Source organism: Gracilinanus agilis, chromosome 4 (genome assembly GCF_016433145.1).
Source record: "Gracilinanus agilis isolate LMUSP501 chromosome 4, AgileGrace, whole genome shotgun sequence".
NCBI classification, from domain to species: Eukaryota; Metazoa; Chordata; class Mammalia; order Didelphimorphia; family Didelphidae; genus Gracilinanus; species Gracilinanus agilis.
In genome coordinates, this window is record NC_058133.1 from 223,092,464 (window position 1) to 223,116,065 (window position 23,602).

The following is a 23,602-nucleotide window of genomic DNA, read 5'->3' on the forward strand; positions in this document are numbered from 1 at the left end:
ATTAAAGAGAGACATAAGTAATTGTAAATATTTTTTGATCTCTCTTGATGAAACTACTGATGTTACATCACATGCTCAGTTGGCCATTACTGGTCGATATTCTGATAGTCTCACAATGAGAGAAGAGTTGATAAAGCTAGTATCAGTGCCAACAAGTACATCAGGAAGAGAAATATGTAAGGTTGTTATACAAACATTCCATGACCTAAGCATTGATATCTCTAAAGTTGTATCAGTGACGACAGATGGGGCACCAAGCACGGTGGGAAAAAAAAGTCAGATTTTTCAAATTGTTTACAGAAGCTATTGGACATCTGATTGTGCTTTTTTCATTGTATTATCCATCAGGAGGCTTTATGTGCCAAGGCAGGATTCATTGACTTAAATAACTTAATGTCAGTTGTTACAGAAATAGTTAATTTAATAGCCACTCTCCCCCTTCACAAGTGAGAATTTTCTGCACCTTCACAGAAGGTTGATTCCACCTACAGTGGACTGCCGATGTACAATAATGTAAGGAGGCTGAGCAAAGGCAAAGTTTTTGAGCACTTTGTGGAGTGCTTTGAAGAAATTAAGGTATTTCTTGAGAATAAGAATCTGGGAAACTTTCCTCAGCTCAATGATGATAAGTGGGTCAACACCCTGATGTTTTTTACAGATCTCTCTGTTCATATTAATGAACTGAATTTAAAGTTACAAGGTTTTGGTAAAAGCATTGGCATTATATTTGAATACATAAAAGCTTTAGAAAGTAAACTTAACATTTTCAAGTGAGATGTAGAAACTAAAACTTATAAGTATTTTCCTTGAGTAACAAAGTATTTTGAGAAAACCAGTGCATCTGTACAAAATGCAATGGAACTCTTGCATATAAAGTACCAGCATGTTTTAGACTCATTACTTGGCCAGTTCAGTGATAGATTTAATCAATTTAGAAGCCTAGAACAGACCATGAAAATAATTAAGTATCCTGATGTACTAGTCTACAGTAGTTTGGAATTAAATGGTTTCCAATAGATACAAATTGATGATTTGGAGATGCAATTGGCAGAATTTCAAGATAGCATCTGGGATCAGGTGTTTGTTGACTCGAGGTCAAAGCTTGAGAATCTGGAAAGGTGCCACTTGGAGAATCAAGAGGAATGCCACTACCAACAGGAAATTTGGAGTACCTGGAACTGATTACCAGACACTTTTAGTAACCGGAAAAATATAGCAATGGCTTTACTCACAATTTTTCCCTCTACATACTTTTGTGAGACCTTATTCTTAGCATTAAATAATATCAAAGCCAACAAAAGAAACAGATTGACAGATGAAGTTAGTAGCATTTGCTTGGGCTTGAAGTGTACAAAATACCAACCTTCAATTGATGATTTAGTGACTAAATGAATTTTCATTAGCCAATGAAATTCAGCAACAAAAAAGTCACTAACAGGCAGGTTAGTTAAAAATTCCCCCTCCCCCTCACTTATCTTAGTTCCTGGCTCTCCACACAAGTTGAATAATATCAGGACCAACAAAAGAAACCAACTAACAGATGAACAAAGAAGTCACTAAGCAGGTAAGTTAAATAATTAGTTTTTGGTTTATTAAGTACAGTTATATATTACAATTATACATTTTTGTTATTTAAACTATAAATATCACAAAATTATGGTGTTTTTTTCTTGAAGTGACACACCTCCCAAATTATGCTTGGTTTTTTGATGAATTTTGACACACCAAGCTCAAAAGGTTGCCCATCACTGCCCTAGGTGGTTCAGTGGATTGCCAGGTCTAAGACAGGAAGACCCAGGTTCAAATCTGACCTCAGACACTTCCTATCTATGTGACCCAGGGCAAGTCACTAACCTCAGCTTCCTCACCTCCCCCCATCCACCCACTCCCTCAGCCCATCACCAACATTTACTACTCTTCTGCCTTGGAAAGAATACACAGTATTGATTCTAAGATGGAAGGTAAAGGTCTAAAAAAAAGAAAAGAAAAGAAAAGAAAAGAGGAATTGGGAGAAGCTTCCTGCAGAAAATAGTATTTTAATTGAGACTTAAAGGGAGCCAGGGAGATTAGTAGTTTAAGTGGAGGAGGGAGAGCATTCCAGGCATAAGAGGACAGTCAGAAAGACTCCCCTAAGCTGGAGGCCAGTGTCACTGAATCAATGAGTCAGGAAGTAAGTCAATGTCAGGAAGGAAGTTGTTAAAAGACTAGAAAGATAGGAAGGGCTAGGTTATGAAGGTTTTGAATGCCAAACAGGTAGGGAAACCCTGTGCTATGTAAAGAAAAGTAGGAAATTCAGAAACTAGCAGTAGCAGCAATGTGGTTTAGAGCCCAAGTCACATCTTGGATCTTACTTCTAATATCCAGCCCTGCCTACAGAAGAATAACCAAGACAGGGATCTCAGTCCAAAAGGAAGCCTATAGTTCTGGCACTGTGAACCAACAGAGCTTTCCTGCTGAATGTTAAGGGTAGAGTCATAGTGGCAGTTTACTTTTGCTCAAACCCAAACTCAGGTCAGAAACTTACAGATCTCAGACTTCTGGTGGGTAGAGGTGGTGGTGGTGGTGGTGGTGGTAGTAATCAGACTGTTCTGTTTCAGACCAAACACCAAAAACCTGCAGTTCCCCAGCCTGTCCCTGAGATCCTGGAATAGCACAGCACTTGATACTTCCAGAAAGCAGCAACAAGAGCAGTTCAGATTTTCCCTCCAGAAGTTTGACACTCTCTCTCAATCTTAACATCAAATCCCTATTCAGGAACTAAACTGGAAGAATGGACAAACAAAAAAATAACCTCACTATAATGAGCTATTTATGGTGGCAAAGATGCTCAAAATGTAAATGCAGGAGAAGAGAATGACTCCAAAACATGTACAAGCAGTGTCTCCGAGAAAAACTCAACATCAGCATAAACTCAAAACTAAAAATCTTCAATAACTAGAATTTAGTGCAGAGTAGTTTCCTGTACCAGAGAGAAATAGATAAAAGATAGCAACTCCCTGGAGTTATTTCACCCCCAAACGAATACACAGAATTTGCTTTGCCTTCCTCCATTGGGGTTCTGTGAAAAGACTTGGAGGCTCAGGCTGAATCTCAGCTCCCTGTGTGACCTTGGGCAAATACCTTAAACTCTCTGAGATTCAGGTTTCCTTACCTATAAAATGGGGATAATGATAATTTTCCCACATACCTCACAGGGGAGACTCATGTGAGATAATGTTGATTCAAGCATTTCATAAACCATTAAGTCCTACACAGCCCAACAGTAGTATTATTATTAGCCTTGTCTAATTATTATTATTATCCAAGCAGCAATGTCTCCTTAGTTATTTCCAAACCCATGTGTGGAGTGAATCAAACTTTCTTTCTCTATCAATCAGCAACTTTTTTTTTAAACCCTTACCTTCCATCTTGAAGTCAATACTGTGTATTGGCTCCAAGGCAGAAGAGTGGTAAGGGTAGGCAATGGGGGTCAAGTGACTTGCCCAGGGTCACACAGCTGGGAAGTGTCTGAGGCCAGATTTGAACCTAGGACCTCCCGTCTCTAGGCCTGGCTCTTAATCCACTGAGCTACCTAGCTGCCCCCAAATCAGCAACTTTTAAATTAATCAATCAAAAATGTAAGCATCCCTACTTAACACTAAGTAAGAGAATTCACAAGTCACTTACTAGAATAAGCTTGGGCCTCCAAAGGCTACTGCCACCCCCTCTTGGGCAGTGCTAGGCAAATTGAAAGACTGTGATTGGTTCCCATGAAGTGGGGAAGGAACAGGAAGTGACTATAAAAGGACTATAAAAAGTCCTGAACTTCCTGTCCAAGGGATTTTCACCCTTTGATCTTCTCCTTTGGACTTCACCTTTGGACTTCTCCTTTGAATTTCCTTTCCTGGAGGAGGCTGCATTGGTGGAACCCTTGCTGAAGACACCACTGGGTCCTCTGGCTGAAGATAATCGAGCACGGGAGCAGCACTTAGGATGGAAGGCTAGATAATTCTCTACCTTCTTCTTACATTTTTTCACTTTCAATCTTTCCATCTCTTTGTAAATAAAGCTGCTAAAAGTCATTTTGACTTAAGCTATAATATTTTTAAATTGGAGACCACAATATTACTTTAGAACTTTCATGTTTAACATAAAACTTAAAATTTTAAATTCTTACACATGCAATCTGCTATCCAACCTTAATCCCACTTCTGACAGAACTTGGACACTGTCCCTGGGATCTTGGACTTCAATTGGTGAATCTTCACCTTATCTGGTCACGATGCCTGTCCAACTAGAATTTTCTTCCCCTATTAGAGTGTAAGCTCCTTGAGGTTAGGGCTGTAACTAAGGTGGGATGATCAAGGCTTTTCCTAAGTGTCCTGAAAGCACTGGGAGCTTCTCCCAACCTGGCCTTGCCCACAGAGGCAATAGCCTTGCTAGCCCACCCTGCCCTATCTCCTTGTACTCAGTGACCAGTCCTTCAACAGTGTAGAAATCTTGGGTATTTCATTGTACAATTCTCCCCTTTCCCTATAGAAGAAGAAGTATCCTTCCCACTTTTTCCCAGATGCAAAATTCCCATTACAACTCTATAGCTAGGTGGTACAGTGAACAGAGTACCCAGCTTGGAGTTAGAAAAACCTGAGTTCAAATCTGTCCTCAGATGCTTCTTAGCTGTGTGACGCTGGGCAAGTCATTTAGCCCTAGTTGCTTAGTGCTCTTCAGCCTTGATGCTAGTGTTGATTCTAAGACAGAAGGTAAAAGTTTGGTGTTTTTTTTCTAATCTAGTCTCTAACACCTTCTATCTGTGTGACCTTGGGCAAATCACTTTACTTCTCTCTAGCTCAGTTCCTTCAATGGCAAAAAGTGGATAAATAAAAACACATGTCTCTCAAAGTTGTTATGAGGCTTAAATGAGACAATAGCTATAAAGTGCTTGGCACTAAATAAATGCTAGCTATTATTATTGTTGTTGTTGTTGTTGTTATTATTATTATTGTAGTAGTAGTAGTAATAGTAGTAGTAGTAGTAGTGATGGTAGTAGTAGTAGTGGTGGTTGTGGTGGTAGTAGTAGTAGTAGAAAACCAGAATTCTCTCTTTTCTCTGCAACAAAGATTAGTTGTCATTGGTCCCTGCCTCCCTTGATGCAGCTTCCTGGGCATAAGTCCTGCTCACATGAAGTCAGAGTCCCCTGGAGTTGATGGATACATGAAGACCATGAGAAATACCAAACTATCAATATCAATATCAATACCCCTATCAACTTTGAGAATTTATTTTTATATACTGTATTAAATCTTATATAGGGACCCTAGAGTAGAAAAGTCCTAATTCCTGTATATTAGAGAGAATTACTATGCATTCCTATGTTCTGGGATCTGCTTTTTTGCATTTTCTTTGTCCTTATAAATCCCAAAGAATGCCTTCCCTTTTAACAGAATTTGGTTAATAAATGAAAGGAACAAGAATTCTCTTCCTGTGGCATCAAGATAGGGAGGTGTGGATATTTTGATGGACCACCTCTTAATTAGCTATTCACCAATTAGAAATTTATTGGGGTATTAAAGGGAGAGGCTGAATAATGAGGTACTAAGACTCTATTAAGCTTCCGGACGAGGTTTGGTGTCTGGTCATTGGAGAGGGCCCTAGACCTATATGTTACTTTATCGGTCATGACGCAACCAATAAATAGGTATTTATTCAATAAACTGACATTTCTTACCAAAAAATCAGTCTCTTAAGATAATTTTAATCATAACAAAGCCAAAAAGGTTTCCATGTAAAAATGAGGGATATATATATAAAGATCTATAAATTCTAAATGCTACTGTTTCCTTATTATTTATTATTATAAATTATATATATTTTTATTATTTTTCCTTGATGTTTTATGAGAAAGTCAAGCTTCTTTTTTGGTTAGCAGTTCAGTGACCTACAAGTGCCTAATTTTGTCCCCAAATCCAAAATAAACTAAGAGAGTGCTAGCTTTTGGCTCTCCCTGAAGATCCTAGATTACTTTAGGTAAAATTCCAGTGTTCTCTTGCCTCACACTTCTGCAGGATGAGGTCAGTCTTTCCCATGTCTCTATCCCACCTTTAACGCCTTTAACAGAAGGAGAAGCAAGGAGGCACACTTAGAATCAAGACCCCCTCTTCCTTTGACTCCAACTAGGTAAGTTGTTTTATCCACCATGTTTAGTCAAATGTCACCCTCCTCCATAGCAGTCATACTCTCAAGTAATCATCTGACATCCCTCCCCAACTACACAAGCAATATTTGAGATGACTTTCCCTTTCCCACCCCACTCAGCTATGCAGTAATGACTAAGGCTTAAGGCTTCCGAGTGTGAAGAGGTGGGGTTCATTGCTCCCTCCCCACAGGGAGCCATTGGGACTTCCAGATCCAACTTGGGAAGCAGGCTGCTGTAACCTGAGCAGTAGCTGACCCTGTCTTTGTTGGATGGGTGCATTAATAGAAGCCTTTCTCACTGTCCCTGACACGACTTAGCAGCTGTGCCGACATCCCCCTCTCCTAAATGCTCCAGTCCTCTGGCTGGTCTACTTTGACTCCTTGGGACTGACATTTGAAAGTGCTTAGGCTCACACCACTCCTAGACCCCACACCTCTGCTTGACACAGTCACCATCCAGCACCAACCACTGCCTCAGCCCACTATCGACCAGCTTTAAGCCATTTGGACAAGAGGGAAGCAGCTCCTCTGAGTTCAGCCTGCTGAACCCCAGTGTCAGTCACCATGTCTGAGGCCAAGGCCCTGAAAGTCCGGTTGACTTTCTGCATCATCCTGGTAGGCGTTTGCTTGTTGATGGCTGCAGTGGTAACAGATCACTGGGCAGTTCTGAGCCCCAGGGTGGAAAAGTATAATACCACCTGTGAGGCAGCCCACTTTGGTCTCTGGAGGCTTTGCACCAAAAGGATCTACATGGGCAACACCAATGACAAGAGCTGTGGACCTATCAGCCTACCAGGGGGTAATGTGCCTGTTTCCTTGTTTTCTTTCCCACTTCAACCCCTTCCCTCCAAAAAGTTGCATGTGGAAAAGAGTGGGTGATGCACAAGCAGTGTCTGGGTTTCCCACCTCTCTAGAAAACTGCTTGCTATTCCAGCCCTTACAATTCAGAGTGCAACTGCTTGTGATGATAGTATTGGCTTCAATGCCTAGGGAAAGTATATATAGTACCCTTGTCTCTAGTTATTTTTGTCCTTCAAAGGCAGAAGTTATTAGCCCAGAAGAAAGGATAGGTGGGCAAGACAAGAAACTAGAAAGCAGAAGGGAAAAGTAAAGAGCATAGATTTTCAGTCCTTCTCTGTGACTTTCCATCTGAAATTGCTTGACCAGATCTTCAATCAGAGAGTTATTAACTTTTGTTGTTGTTATGGATCCCCTTTGGCAGTCAGGTGAAGCCTATGGACCTCTTTTGAGAATAGTGTTTTTAAATTCATACAGTAAAATATGTAGAGTATCCCCCAAATTACCATTACATTAAAAGACAACTAAGAATTTTTTAAAAAAGAGTTCACAAGAGGACAGGTGGGTGGCTCAGTGGATTGAGAGCCAGGCCCAGAGATGAGAAGACCTGGGTTTAAATCTGGCCTCAGACACTTCCTAGCTGTGCAACCATGGGCAAGTCACCTAACACCCATGACCTAATCCTTATGGCTCTTCTGTCTTGGAACTGACACATAGTATTGATTCTAAGACTTCTGTAAGTAAGGGTAAGGGATTAAAAAAAGAAGTTCATGGAATACAAGTTAAGAATCCCTGCCTTAGAATCACAGAACAATAAAATGCAAAGGCTAGAAGAAATTCCAGGTTCAGTGGTCTCAGGCTCAAAAAATAATTTATTTGTTTGCATTAGAGCACTCAGCTATGTGTCCTACTATCTAAATCATAAGTTAAGGAAGTGAGCATTCATTAAGAGCCTATATGTGCCAGTCACAGTGTTAAATAGTTTATGAATATCTCATTTTATCCTCCTAACAATCCTGGTGGTAGGTGCTATCATTAGCTCCACTTTACAATTTAAGAAACTGAGGCAGAAGGTAAGTGACCAGAGAACTACATGACATGACTCCAGAGGTATGGGAAACAGCTGGAAAGATGATTGGATTTGAAATCAATAGACCTATATTCAAACATCAGTTCTATTTACCTAGCACCCCAGTCTTCTTGGGCACCTCACTAACCCTGCCTGGCCTCAGTTTCTTTCACTGCAAACTGAGGAATTGTGCTACCTGACCTCTAAAGGTCCCTTCCACCTCTAAGAGTCAAAAATTTCATATTCCCGCAGTTTCTCCCCAAAATAGGAATGTGACCTAGGTTCACCTTTATCCCTAAGACATCTGGTTTTATAAACAAATCACTGGTTTTCAGTGTTTGGAAATCAGTCCTAGAAATAGAACCCAAGCCCTTTGAGCTATATAAGATGTCAATATGTTAAGGAGTTCTTAAAGTACCACATTTGGAAGAAAAGAGTCAAAACCTTATCCTCCCATCTCTGCCCTCAACCCCTCAAAAGACCCCCACCTTTTCTGATTTCTACCAAATGCATTTAAGTCTCAGGAATTTCTCAGGAAAGCAGACTCTTGAGACAGATAGCTAAGTGGCACGAGAAGGAATCTTGATGGACACTGGCATGTGGATGTTTGGGCGTTACCTAGCAGAGATGCCCAGGCCTCCTTGCCTACTTGTTCTAAATGTGGCCCCATAAACATATTGCTCACTTTACCAACTCCCTTGGGTTGAGGATGAACAGGGCAGGGTAGCTTCTTTGGAGTCTAAGTATAGGCAGAAAAGTTCTGGTCTTACCCACCTTACCCTGTGGCACCTGCCTTTTAAAGTCCATTGATTTTTACAAATGAGGGAACAGTCCACACACAGAAGAAACAAGAACACTTAAGACAGCTGAGCCACAGGACAGTGGAACATGACCTGTCCCAGGGGTCTTGCCTTGAATATAGTCCAGGTAACTGGGCTATATTCCTGGAATCTCTCATCTCATCCTGGTCACTGCTTAGCATTGCTTAGACCAGTGACACTGAGCACCTGCTTGGTTGTTGGCTTTTTTCTTTGTCCTCCAGCTTGACTATCAGCCCCTGGCAAAGCCAGTACTCATTAATACTTCAACATGGCTCTGACTGGTTCCGTGGGTTCTCTTTTCTTTTGGAAAAATGCTCTGTTTCGTTTTTCTTCTAATTTCAAGTGGAAGAAGCTCCAAATAACTTTGAAATCCAGAACTAAACTAAATTGAACAAAACTAAATGAAACCAACTAAAACTGAAACATAACTAAGCACTCCTAATAGGAAAAGATATCAGGATGGGAAATCAAGGATGTCCTATCTAGGTGGCAGAATGGGAAAGAGAAGGAGGAAGGGTAAAATAAACTTCTCAAAATTTCTTCCAACTATAAAATTCTTAAGCCTGAAAAGCTGGAAATTTTCTCAGCTGGTTTTTTAAGGTCTCAAAAAAGTATAAATATTCTATAAATTATAATAACAACACAGATGAGATCAATTCAAATTCCCCCTGATTCTCCATTCTCAAAAACACATATTCTCTCACCACCATTCCCCATTGCTTGATGAAGATGTTGTTTTTGCTCCCCATGTGCTTCTTCCTTGTTGCAAAGTTCAGTGGACTCAGAGAAAAGAAGCAACTTATCCAATGCCCCATTTCCCTTGGACATCAACTTCACCTCACCCATATGGAAATGCTGGTATTCCATGTCTTCTTTCCCCAATTAGAACATGTCAAGAGCAGGAATTATCTTGTTTTTTTCTCTGTAGCTCCAGTTCTTGGCACATAGTAAGCATTTAATTTATTAATAATTTTTTATCTATTCATTCACTCCATACTCTCTCCTTTTACAGTCATCAACAGTAATTAGTTGGAGGGACTACCTTGGAACCCAATTTTATTAAAAACAAAAGAGACAGGAGGTCCTGGTTTCAAATTTGGCCTTAGACACTTCCTAAGTGTGTGACCCTGGGCAAGTCATGTAATCCCTATTACCTAGCTCTTATTGCTAGTCTCCCTTGGAACTAATACACAGTATTGGCTCTAAGACAGAAGGTAAGATTTTTAAAAAAAAGTAAAAACAAGAGTTCAAGGGTTGACCCAAGTCTAGTTCTAGAGGAGGCAGTGGCTGGTCTAGATAGGTTCTTGAATAGGGTTGTATGTGCCTAGGAACATGTACTACTATCCTGATTTGTTGAAAGAAGGGGGAAGCACTTTGACTAAATTTAACTCTACAAATTCTTTATTAAGCACCTACTGTGTGTAAGGCACTGTGCTAAGTGTTGGGGCCACTCAGATTGTTTTTAAATGGCACAATCTTTGCTTTCAAGGAGTTTAGATTTTAGATATTGCATGTGTACAGATAAATAGTATGTGATGATCAACCCTCTGGTATGGAGGCTCTCTGCAATCATCTAGGCTAGTCTCTTTGGACAACCAATGTGTTATCCATCACCAGGCCAGTGCTCCATAGCCCTTATAAGTTTTGTAAGAAATAAAATGGATATAAAACAATAGATTTAAAAATATTAGGGTTTTAAAGGATTTGTTGGTAGTCATTAGAGAATTGAAGCCACATCCCATATTAAGAGTTAGTTTGAAAGGATCCACCATTACTTCCTCCTTCCATCCTGGCTCTGCTCAAAATCACCAAAAAGGAAGTACCAATACAGTCTCTTACTATTCATCCTTCTCTTTACATTATTATGCAAGACAGGAAGCCCATTGGCTCATGGGAAATGTAGTTTCAAGGAACCCTAAATGTCCACAGGAAGTTTAGATCAGCGACCTCAAAATTAGTTCAAGGACTACCAAATTTCCAATATCACAGTTCCACATCAGCTCTGTGCCATGAAGAGGCATCAGACACTGATGTCTATGGAGCTAGAATGTGAGCTAACACTTCCCCCCTTCCTGAAGCTGCATTCCCAATCAACTTTACATAATTTGTGGTGCATTAATTTTTTTAATAAAATGAGATTTCTGCTAGCCAGCATCCTGTCAACCAGAATTCTATAAACTAGTATTTATTTGCATTTTCAATTCAATGATAATCTAATCCAAGGTGCTCCCAGATCCTCTACTGTCATTCTAAATTCTTAATCATCAAGCATTTATTAAATACTTAATAGGTGCCAGATGTTCAGTCATTTCAGTCATATTCAACTCTTTAGGGTTTTTAGGGTTTTCTTGCCAGTGATATTAGTATGGTTTGCTATTTCCTTCTCTAGCTCATTTTACAGAAGAACTAAGGCAAACAAGGTTAGGTGACTTATCCAGGGTCACATAGCTAGTAAGTGTCTGAGGCCAGAGTTGAATTCAGGAAGGTGAGTATTCCTGACTCTAGGCCCAGCATTCTATTGTCAGTGCAACCTAAACTGCCCTTTGATCCTGGGTCAGTCACATAATCTCCATTTGCCTCAGTTCCCTCTCCTGTAAAATGTGGATAAAAATAGCACCTATTTCACAGGGTTGTGATGATGATAAAATAATATTTGTATAGTCCTAAGTACAGTACTTGGCACATAGTACTAAGATCACAGTGCTTGGAGCCTATGACTAAGAGTCAGGAGACCCAGGTTTAAATTTCCCTCTCCACCAAGAAGAAACAGAAGAAGCAGGAGGAAAACTAGGAGAAAGTGGAATCATAAAAACCTAGAGAGGAGAATATATTCAGGAGAACAAGATGATCAAATGTCAAAGGCTGCAGTGAGATCATAAAGAGTGGATGTAGAGAAAATGACAGTTTGACAATTAAAAAATCACAGGTGACTTTAAAAAGAACAGTTTTGGTTTCCTGAAGAGGTAGGAAACTAGTTTCAAGTGAGATTAATATAAAGAGGAGAGGAAATGAAGGCACGTGACTATAGATGGGGGAAATGATTGCAGATGGAGGAAATGATTGTAGATGGACTTCTCAAGGAATTTAGCCAAGAAAAGGAGAAAAGCTATAGGATAATAGCTAGCAGAGATGGTAACTATTGAGAGTTGTTTTTTTAAGGATGGGGACGACATGACCATATTTTTAGGCAGCAAGGAAGCAGCCTCAGTATCTGTCTGCTCCCTTAAATATTGTTATTCCAGAAGATATGATTTTCAGGTTCAAGAGACTGGACATTAGAGAGTGAAAATGATAGAAGGGGACAATCTGCTCAAGAATACAGGAAGATGTTATCAAGGAAGTATATAGAATGGCTTGCCTTAACTAGATGAAGGACCATCTCTTCATGGGAGACAGGTATAAAGAGGGAGAGGGGATATAGTGTGAGAAGATATCTGAATGATTTGAGATGAGGAAGGATGAAGAGAAGAAAAGAAAATGGAGCTCTCATCAAATAACCTTAATTTTTCAATTAAAGTTTTAAATTGTAGCCTTCAACTAAGAGTGTTGGAAAGGGTGTTGTGGAAGTCTTGAAGAGAGATGAAAGATTTGGAGTAGTTACTGTAATCAGGGGGAAAGCAAATCAATTAGAGATGTATTAAAGGATTGCCTTGTTGTAGCAAGGCCTCAGTTAAGATTTTGTAACATAAATACATAATAGACACAGTTGCCACAATTTTCTTATTTTCTTTTGTTCCATGTGGCAAGAGATGCTGGAAGTAATCTAAGATTGGAGCAAGGCATTTTCAGATAGAACAAAAGTTAAGCTAAAGATAATGTTAGGAAAGGAAGGGTCCTTTCACTTCAAAATAACTCTTTTAACCTCAAAATAACTCTCTGGGGACCCAATCTGTAAAAGTTAGGGGAAGCTTGAGCCTTTTCAGCGTTGCTCATCCACCTTTGGTATTCAAGTGTCCCTCAACTTTCACTTGTAGCTCCAAGAAACATGCACAGCACAGAATGGCCACATCCTAGTAAAACCATCTTGGCAGATTGGTAAATGATATTGAGAGTAACTGACAGGGCTCAAACCCACCAGTGACTTAGGGGAATGTTGACCCTAAGCATGTGAAGACTTCGCTTAGTAGAATGAGAAGATAAGAATAGTTTGTTCCAATGATCATGAAGCAGCTGAGGCAAGCACTGTGGAGTGCTTAGAGCTTGCTCAGACATTGAAAATGTCAAGGCCTTACACTGCATCCTGGGCTATCATTGGTCATTCTGACCTTTTTCTTGCCACTAGAGTTGGATGACTTTGGAAGAGAGAATAAGGCTGATGACTGTGCAACTTTGACTCTCTTAAGTCAAATTCGTGGTCAAGTCCTTACCTTATGATATGATTGGTATTCTTCAAAACAAAGGACACATAATAATAACAATAAAAGCATACAAAAGATGGTGCTGTACTGGCATCATTCAGGATATATTTGGATCTCCTACATTTTCAGGGACTCAGTGGAGAGATTCTCAATTGAGGACCCTTCTTCTTTGTTATGCTAGAATTTTGGGAACCGTTAGAGAAAAGCTAATATTTTTTCCTTTCATGTTAGACTATAATTGGAGAGTCAATTTTCCAGTATGTTTCCTTTATAGGTCAGACCAATTTCTTTTTTGCACGGTTGAATGCTTACATAGGAATATCTCTTATATTGCAATATCTGTTATGAGTATGGAAGCTGATATGGATATATGCATACATAATGAGGGTTGTTTCTCCACAAGTAGCATGGAGGTATCAATCTGGCTTGAAAGGAGTCAAAATAGACATCTCTAGCCTCTTCCCCCCTCATCCTTCTCCAACAGAGATTTTTAACTCCTTCCAGGAGGGGAAACAAGAATTTGACATAGAAGCTTGACCACTTTTCCCTCCTCAAAGAGGAGTATATCATCAGCCTATAATTATGTCTATCTGCTCCCTTAAATATCCTTAATCTTGGGAACGTGGTTTTCAGGTTCAAACTAACTTCTGATTGTTATTCATTATTGGGGGAAGCAAGACCCCAAGGTTTATATCCAAAGCTTGACTGTCTTTCCACCAAATACTAGTTCCACAATTAACATAGAGAAAATAGCAAAGCAATTCATTTAAAAAAAAAGGGGGGGGGTCAAAAACATACATAGGAAAATATATACCACACAAAGCAGAATGAGAGGGTTTTCCATTGAGAACAAAATAACTCCAGTCAAGCAAGAGAGAGAGGGAGAAAACTGGATCCCAACCAAACAGAAATTCCCCAAAGTCTCTAGTGTAGGCTTCTTCCCAGAGTTCTTTCCTTGAACAACCTGAAGTGAAATCAGCATCAACTATTGTCTTTCTTGAGGCTGGAAAAAAAAAGCACCTGATGTGACTCAAAAGTTCAAAAGAGAGATTTCTCTTCTCTTAAACTCTGCCCTTCATGCTGTCTCAGGGCATTGATTTCTACCAATAAGGAGAAAGTACCCTACCAATGGGCTTTATGATTGGGGTTTTGAGGAGTGGAGGGAGAGAGAGAGAGAGAGAGAGAGAGAGAGAGAGAGAGAGAGAGAGAGAGAGAGAGAGAGAGAGAGATTTCTTTAATGAGGTTCTCATATGATTCCCTTCAGGGCAGTGTCTATCAAAATAGAGCTAAAGATAGAGGCTATGGTAGCAGGACATTGTAGACTATGGCATCCAATGTTTATCCATTGAATTCCCAAGAGGACTTGGCATCTCCCATTCCTAAAGAAGAAAGAATAGGTAATGCTATTGAAAATTTCAAGGAATCAAACAGGGGGGAAGTAAGCACACACCACTGCTGTTGCTGCTACTGTTTCCTTCACTGAATACAAGGGGAAAGAAGGCAAGACTTTAAGAAAAAGACTGTAGTCAAAGTATATAGAGGTCACATGGAAGAAATATTAGTCACTATTTTTGGTGACTGTGTACTCTCCTGACATTTGGCTTTTGTGGTCTTCCAGGAGAGTGATGAGTTTATTTCCCCAATATTCATTTGCTTTAAGAGATTCTTTAACTTTTTGTTTTGAAAGAAACCAATTTCTCTGAGATATTCATTAAATGTATGTATCCCCATGATTAAATGTACAGGGGTAGAGTAATGGATATTAAAGCATATAGGAGAGGTAAATAAGGGATTTTTATACTGCTGTATGTATATAGACACATACACATGTATGCATATATGCATAAACAGATATAGATAATATATGAAGGACAGAGATAGATTCTCTCTTTAACTACTGGGACTTTTCCCAGTTAGAGGCTCCTAGAGATAACCTAGAGAGATTTTAATGATTCATATTCTATAACATAAAGCTGCAAAGGAGAAAAACTCCTGGACAGAAAATGAGCCTAGTAGCTAGGTGGCAGTTGAGTGTGATCTTCTAACACCTCAAGCAACATTTTTCCTTTTCCATCAATACACGGTTCATCCCACCCCACTTCCAAAAAAAAGAGAAAGGCTTAGCTCTGAGGGAGGACCTGGGAACACACGGTACCACTCACAAAGGAAGGCCAGCCAGGAGGGAAACACCTTTCTTCTATCCTGCACATGGCTAAAAGTCTACCACTCCCACTGTTAAATAGCATATAGATAAAAGACGATTGGCAGGAAGGCTAAATAAATACACTGAGGGGAGCCTTCACTTTATGCACCAATCAGAGCAGCTCGACTCCAAGCGGATTCACCTCCACTTTGGTAGGGGATGCAGAAGTATGTGGTCTCTGTTGGTCCACTTGAAGACCATCAGTCCTGGTGGGAAGAAGGGGCATAATAGCAAGAAAGAGGGCAAGATGCCCAGCACAGTGGGAAGCCCAGTATCCTTTAATGGTTGAGACCATCATTAATTACACTGCTCTGAGTCTCCAGCTTTTCAATCTAGTACAGACAGGTGATAAGGACAACTCGTTGGCTCAGTGGATAGAGTGCCAGGCTTGGACTCAGAAAGACCTAAGTTCAAATCTGGCCTCAGATACTTCCTGGTTGTGTGATCCTGGGCAAATCACTTAACCCTCTTTGCCTCAGTTTCCTCACCTGTGAAATTAGGTAGAAAAGAAAATTCAGTATCTTTGCCAAGAAAACCCTAAATGGGGTCACAAGAAGTTGGACAAAGTTAAAATGATTGAAAAAACTCAACCACATCTAGGTGGCAGAATGAATAGAGCATTGGATTTAGAGTCAAGAAACCCTAAGTCCAAATCGGACCTCAGACATACTGGCTATATAATCATGGCCAAGTCACTTGCCTCAGTTTCCTCAACTGTAAAATAGGATAACAATAGCATCTATCATGCACCGTTATTGTAAGAATCAAATGAGTATTCATGAATGCCTGACACCTAGTGGGTACTGTACAAATGTTTATTCCCTTCCTCTAGTGCAGGAGTCTGCAACCTTTTTGGCCTTGAGAGCCATAAATGCCACATTTTTTAAAATGTAATTTTGTGAGAGCCGTACAATATGTTTAACACTGAATACAAGTAAATATGTGCATTTTATGTAAGAACAACACTTTTAAAGTACAATAAGTCTCTGAACTATTTTTAATAACGGTATTATGTGCTAACCAATGATGAATAAGTACATTAATATGACTTCTGGTGCTGCATGGTTTTGCTGATTATTAATCAAAATTATTTTGATTATTAATCAAAAAACAAGACTTAATGGGGCACTATAGTACTGATATAACTGTACACATACATATAAAACTCCCTAACACTAAGAAAATTGCTGAAATAAAGAGAGAAAATTTCAGGGAAGAATACTTTTTCCTCTCCCTCTCTCAAGTTAAGCAACAGGAGAAGAAAAAGCTGCTGGCCTGCTGGTTAAGCCATTTGGCCACATAAATTAAGTAGGAGATCAGGAGATTACAGAAAATAACATGACTTGTGTGTAGGTATTAGTAAATAGTGGGGGAGGAGGGTACCTTTTCATGGAAAACTGGCCAGGACACATCACACACATTTCCTGGTACAGGTGTTTATCAGTGCTGCCTACTCAATCATTCTGTATCAAATGAAACAACTACTGGGGAGAAATGCTTCTCACTAATGAAGCATATGTAAAGATGTAATCTGACTATAGTTCCCCTTTAAGAGCAGGTAGAAAAGTTAAAAACAATAACAATCCCACAAATAGAGAGTGCAGACCCCATGAATGTGCTGAGATAAAGCCATGTAAATCAGAGGCAGAGGGGTAGAGAATGTAGACAAAAGTGATCAATCACTATACAGAACTCCAAGATGTCAGTAACAGGTGTGGAAAGAGTAAAAGGAGGACAGAAGGAGGAACACACAACACACCTACCAAGCTGAACTAAAGACCAGGATTCGTCTCGCGCAGCATTATCAATGAGAGAACCTTCTATCTTAGAAGATAGTCACGGTACGAAAAGGATCACGTGACACATGATGTCATGCATAAACTTTTAATTACTGTGCTGCCGTTGACTTTATGGCTCCTGCAGAAAGAGCCATATCTGGACCTGAAAAGAGCCAGATATGGCTCAAGAGCCATACGTTGCTGACCCCTGCTCTAGTGAATCAAAATCTTCCTGTGAGGCATGAGGTAGGAATGGAAGGGAATCCTTTGAGAATAGTTTTTTAAAACCTTTAAACCTTTTTAAAACCCTGATTCCAGGTCTGGAGTTCTACCCACTGTGCTACCTAGATGCTCCTGAGGATGGATAGTTTTAAATTGTTGATTTATAGTTCTTTAGTGGTTCTTATCAAGCCTCAGGAGGCTTCAGCTTGCCTGTAAGAAAGTTATTCAGGGAGTTACAGCTTTATTGTCATTGATCTCCTTTAAAATCAAACTTGCTAAGGGCTGTATATGAAATTAGGTCAATGGCCATATTTGGCCCTACATTGAGAGGCGAGGTGCCTCTGAGCAGAGCTCTGTTCTAACTTTAAAGTTGTTTTAGAAGTGTAAGGAAGGGATAGTTAGGTGGTTCAGTAGATGGAAAGTCAGATCTAGAGATGGGAGGTCCTGGGTTCAAATCTGGCTTCAGATATTTCCTAGATGTGTGACTTCAGGTGAGTCACTTAACTCCAATTGCCTATCCCTCACTATTATTCTGCCTTAGAATTGATTCTAAGACAGAAAGTAAAGGAAGGTTTTAAAAAAAATTTTTTAATGTTTGTGTCTGCAATGTGGAAATATGTTTTGTATGATTGCAAATGTATAACCTAGATTAAATGGCTTCCCATCTCAGGGAGAGGGGAGAGAAGCCAGGAAGGGAGAGAATTTAGATCTCAAAATTTTGAAAAACATGTAAAAATTGTTATGATATATAATCGGTTAAAAATGCAATATTATATTTTTTAAATTTAGGTCTGATTATTTTTTAGACTGTTTTATATACATTACTATATAGACTATGTTTTATATACATAATCATATATATTTATATAATATTTTCATAATGATGATGATTCACATATATGCATGTGAAAATCATCATTTTAAAATAAAAGACCCAAATGGAGATTTTTAGGAACAACATACTCTTGAGGGGAAGGAGAAGGTTCCTCATCACTTAGACTCCTTATCAATATCCAAATAAGACTGGGCCTACATTTCATTTCCCATTTCTGTACTCAAGTTGAGCCCTTCCCAGAACAACTGAATCCTTCTCTTTCTCCTTTACAGAGAAGAACTGTTCATACTTCAGGCATTTTAACCCAGGAGAGAGCTCAGAAATCTTTGAATTCACCACACAAAAAGGTAAGTCCATGATAGGGAAAGGGACTTGAATAGGTTTTCCAGACGAGTTCTGTGTTGGACAAAATGCTAAGTCCTTTGACTGAAAGGGCTGACTTTTCAGCTGCTAATTAAAATAGACCAGTACCAATGCCCATAACTAGTCAAAATACCTCTTCTTTCTTTACTCTTTGTTGTTGAAGCCTAGCTTCATGTCCCTTAAAGACAGAAGGTCCTGGAGGGTTGTGTTAAAAGAGATAATTATTAGAATTCTAAGCTTGCTAAAAGAAAATATATATACAAATTTTCTATCAAATCCTAAAAGGCATATAAAGAAATATGATGTCAGGCTTCCTAAATCTCTCTTATGGTTCTCTGACATGATGGGGACCCAGAGCCTATTGGAGACATTGAGTTACCTTTTCCCCCTGGCATAAATGACTCTGCAAAAAAGTGTTCAAGGAATATTCAAGAAGTTATTAGGAGACTAGTGTTCAGTGCCTGGAAGCAGTAGCTTACATTAGTGGCTTTTAAGAATGAGTGGGAGCAGCTAAGTGAATAGAAGGCTGTTCCTGGAGTCAGGAAAACTCAGCTTCCTGAGTTCAAATCTGACCTCAGACACTTACTAATCGGGTGACTCTTGGCAAGTCGCTTAATTCTCTTTGCTTCAGTTCTTCATGAGCTAGAAAGGGAAATGACAAGCCGGTCCAGTATCTTTGCCAAAAAAATCCCAAATAAGGTCATGGAGAGTTGAATACAACTGAAACAACTGAACAATAACAAAGCAGATGCTGAGCATGGTGGAACATACATAATCATTGCTACAAGGGAGGCTGAGGCTCATGGGATCACATAAGCTCAAGAATTCTGAGCTGCAGCAGGACTAAAGATGATTGGCCATCCCCATTAATTCTGGCACCCCTATGTAAGCCAAAGGAGGTTTCCTGGCTGCCTATGGAGGGGGAAATGGACTCAAGTTAGAAACAGAGTGGGTCAAAATTTTCATGTTGATCAGCAGCAGGATGAGGTCCATAAGTGAATAAGTTAGGAAGACTCAGTCTCAAAAACAAAAATAATAAATGGTTCACATAGAAATACAGATATCATGACAGTGGCTTACTCTGGAAGCTCATTAGTGTATCAAATTCAGGGAACCAACTAATTTCCTCTCCATCTTCCTAATTAGGAACCTCATTCTCCCTAGTCATCCTGTTCCAAGGGGGTTTCCTCATCCTTGGGGAGCAAACACAAATTTCACCAATTTGGTTGGTGGCCCAGATTAGATGCAACAAAGCTATTGATAGCAAGGGAGATAGTACAGAGGAGGGATGGGCTGACCAGTCTCTGCCCTTATTGATATCTTGGTAGAATTCAGCATCTCTGCAGCAGCCATCGCCATCTTCAGCATCGCTTTCATGATCATGGGAACCATCTTCATCCTTCTGTCCTTCAGGAAAAAAAGGGAATATCTTCTGAAGCCAGCAGCTCTATTCTATACTTTTGCAGGTAAGATATTTGGGTGAGAGTAAAAGGAAAGTAAGGTGCATTAAAGAGTCAGAGACTCTACCTTGTTCCCAGGAAATTGCAGCCAACTGTGTTTCACATTTAAGGGGAATGGTGCAGATGACAGAAATTCTAAAAATAAATCTATAAATCAACCATGGGCCTCAGTCTCCTCATGGATAAGATGAGAAATTTAGACTAAATGTCCTTTAAGGTTTCTTCTATGATTTTTAGTGTGGAAAGATATTCAGTGTTAGTAGTAGATCCTAGAGGGGAGTAATTTTAAGAAGACTGAAAGGGAGAAAGGGATCAGGAGGAAAGGGCCTTCTTTAAAAGCTAAACAGGGGGTGCAGCTGGATTGAGAGCCAGGCCTAGAGATGGAAGATCCTGGGTTCATATCTGGCCTCAGACACTTCCCAGCTATGTGACCCTGAGCAAGTCACTTAACCCTCATTGCCTAGCCTTTACCGCTCTTCTGTCTTGAAATCCCTCCAAAGAATCAGTTTTTTTTTAAAAGCCAAACAAGACTTCATATTTGATGCCAGAGATAAGAAGAAGTTACTGAGTTTAATTGAATAGGAGGGTGATATGGTCAGGTCTACACATTAAAATCAATCTGACAGCTGAGTAGAAAGACTTGAGGCAGGGAGGCTAACTAAAAAGGCCATTTTCATAGTTTAGGCTTCAGGAGATGAAGACCCAGGCAGCTCTGTGGGTGGAGAGAAGGGGATATATATGAGAGATGTTATGAGATGGCAAGACTTGGCAACAGATTGGATATGTAGTGTTAGTGTTGAAGCAGAGACAGAAGAACCAGGTTCAAATTCTGATTTGATCTGCTTAACTATGTGACCTTGAATAAGTCATTTTACCTCTGAGCCTTGGTTTCCCCATCTATAAGAGGAAGGAATTGGATGGGAGGTCCTTGCCAGCTCCAAATTCAGCAGGTGGGTGAGGGACAAACTAGAACTTGAGAATGATGTCTCACTTGTCTTTCCAGGACTTTGTATCATCGTCTCTGTGGAAGTCACGCGGCAGTCAGTGAAGCGGATGATTGATAGTGAGGAGACAGTCTGGATAGAGTACTATTATTCCTGGTCCTTTGCCTGTGCCTGTACCTCCTTTGTCCTCTTCTTCATCTGTGGCATTGCTCTCCTACTTATCTCCCTGCCCCACATGCCCCAGAATCCCTGGGAGTCTTGTATGGATGCTGAGCCTGAGCATTAGTTTGACTTCCTCCTTTTCTGATGTCCTAGGCTGAATACTAGGGATATAGCAGCCTCTAAGGCCCTCTCTCTATGGAAGCCAAATGCCAGAGGTCAAGAAGAGGTAAAAAGTGGAAAAGAGAATGTGGTGGCATCGCTCCCATCCCCATCTATAGTAAATGGGTTTTTTCCCCCAAAGGGATCATATTTTTCTTTATCTGAGACTTCTTTCCCACCTGTTCCAGTCTCATTCTCTATCCTTATTCTATCCTACCTTCCCCACCTTCCCATCCACTCAACATGATATAAAATGGTGTCCCCAACACCTGTCGCTACATTGTACCTACAAGTTGCTAGTTTCCCGTGCTCCCATTGAGTGGTGATGACCCTCTGCTCTAATCTGGTAGCAAAATGTGAGTCCAGAGCCTTATTGGCCTTAAATCAAATGCCTGATTTTCTACACTCTGAGAAGTGTCTGAGCAGGTAGGGACACTGGGGGAGTGCATGTATCTTCTAGCTATACTTATGGTTCATAATTGTTCTTGTACACAATTTCAAACAGGTTTCAGGTGGTCCTCTATAAACTACTCAAATTCCTACACTCTACTCCTCACTGCATCATTATGTCAGTTTTTTCATGCTCTGTGTGTGGAAGCCCCTGAGAAGAAGTCCCCAGAGTAATGGATAAAGATTCACTTGTAGAAATAGCCAACCCCTCCTCTACAGAGTGCCAAGGCACACAGTAGGACTATTTGGAATTCATTTCAAAGTGAATTCTTCTTCTTTGTCTTAATGCTTCACGATCTCCAAGGAGCATTTCCAACTGAGAAGAAATGAAGTGTGAATTAAAATAAAATTTCTGTGAAAATGTATCCCTTCTGTGCCCTTCTCTAAAAGTTCACTTGAATTTCTGGCCATCTATAAACATGACTCTTGACCAGGTTACCTTTTATGGGGTGAAGCTATGGAAGCAGGGGGATGTCTCAAGGATGGTGCTGAGGACATTTCTTGGGGCAGGGGTAGATGTCCCTTACAGAAATTGCTTGGGAGTCCAAAATTTCCATTTAAAATCTTGGATTGAGGAATGTTCTTTGGGAGAAACCAGGAATCAGCTTTTGTCTGGCTAGATGTTAAAAATAAGAATCAGGCTATTTCTAGGCTTAAGGTCTGTCTTTGCCTAAGAGTGATGTGTCTCTCAGTGCTAAGCCAAAATTTAAACAGTTAGGTCACAGGCTTCTGATGGTTGACTTTCGACCTCAGTTATTCCTGACAAGAAAGGAAGGATAGCAACCTCATTCTGCTCTCCAGCCCCCTACCATAATCCTCTGGCTAAAAATATTATTTTCTTGCCCAAGAGAATTTTGAATAAGTAAATCAGGAAGCTGCATGGATCACTTGTACAACACTAGTATAGGAAACAGAGGTCCCATTTAGAGCTCACAACTGGCATATAACAATGCATCAGCCCTCTCTGCCTCAGTTTACCTTTTTTTAAATGGGAAGAAGAATATTTATTCCCCTTCCATCTCTCACCAAACACACCTCTTTACCTAGAGCAATTATAAGTAAGAAACTTTTACATGCATTTTTGGACTCAATTGTAGGATGGATTTTTAAAACAAACTTAAAGGCAGACTTGGATTAATGAACAAATCCTGTCTCAGACACTTCCATCTATGTGTTCTGTGATCCTCAGTTCCCTCATCTGTAAATGGGGCAATAATATCTGTAGTATCTACCTTGTTAGGTTGCTGCGTGGCTGTGAGTTTGTATTCCAAAAACTCAGTGCACTTTAAGCTCTTAAAAGTTTTTTAACTTACATGAAGACTTTTACGATACTCTATGTAAAGAACTTTGTTAAATTTAAAGCACTGCATAGATGTTGGTAACTACTAATTAATCAACAAGTATTTATTAAGCACTTACTATGTATTAGGTACTATGCAAAGTACTCAGGGTACAAATGGGAAGGAAAAGAGAAGAGAATAAATCTTTATAGAAATACCTATTATGAGCTATGTACTATAGAAAACGCTATACAATTATTATTTCATTGGATCATCACAACAACTCTGGAAGGTGGGTGCTATTATTATCTGCATTTTGTTGTTTAGTCATTTTCAGTCATGTCTGTCTCATCCTGATCTCATTTGGGGTTTTCTTGGCAAAGATACTGGACTGGCTTGTCATTTCCTTCTCTAGCTCATTTTATAGGTGAGGAAATTGAGGCAAACAGGGTTAAGTGACTTGCCCAGAATCACATAGCTAGTAAGTGTCTGAAACCAGATTTGAATTCTATCTACTTCATCCTCTAGC

The 23,602-nt window shown here is 39.8% G+C and overlaps 1 protein-coding gene across 1 annotated transcript; it reads left to right on the forward strand.

Moving 5' to 3' along the window:
• Positions 1-6,548: 6,548 nt before the first annotated feature.
• On the forward strand, positions 6,549-22,158 carry CACNG1 (calcium voltage-gated channel auxiliary subunit gamma 1). Its single transcript, XM_044673965.1, has 4 exons — positions 6,549-6,970; positions 18,528-18,602; positions 19,947-20,084; positions 21,082-22,158. Exons 1-4 carry the CDS (start codon positions 6,736-6,738, stop codon positions 21,306-21,308), a joined length of 675 nt encoding a protein of 224 aa, XP_044529900.1. The 5' UTR covers positions 6,549-6,735; the 3' UTR covers positions 21,309-22,158.
• Positions 22,159-23,602: the final 1,444 nt, after the last annotated feature.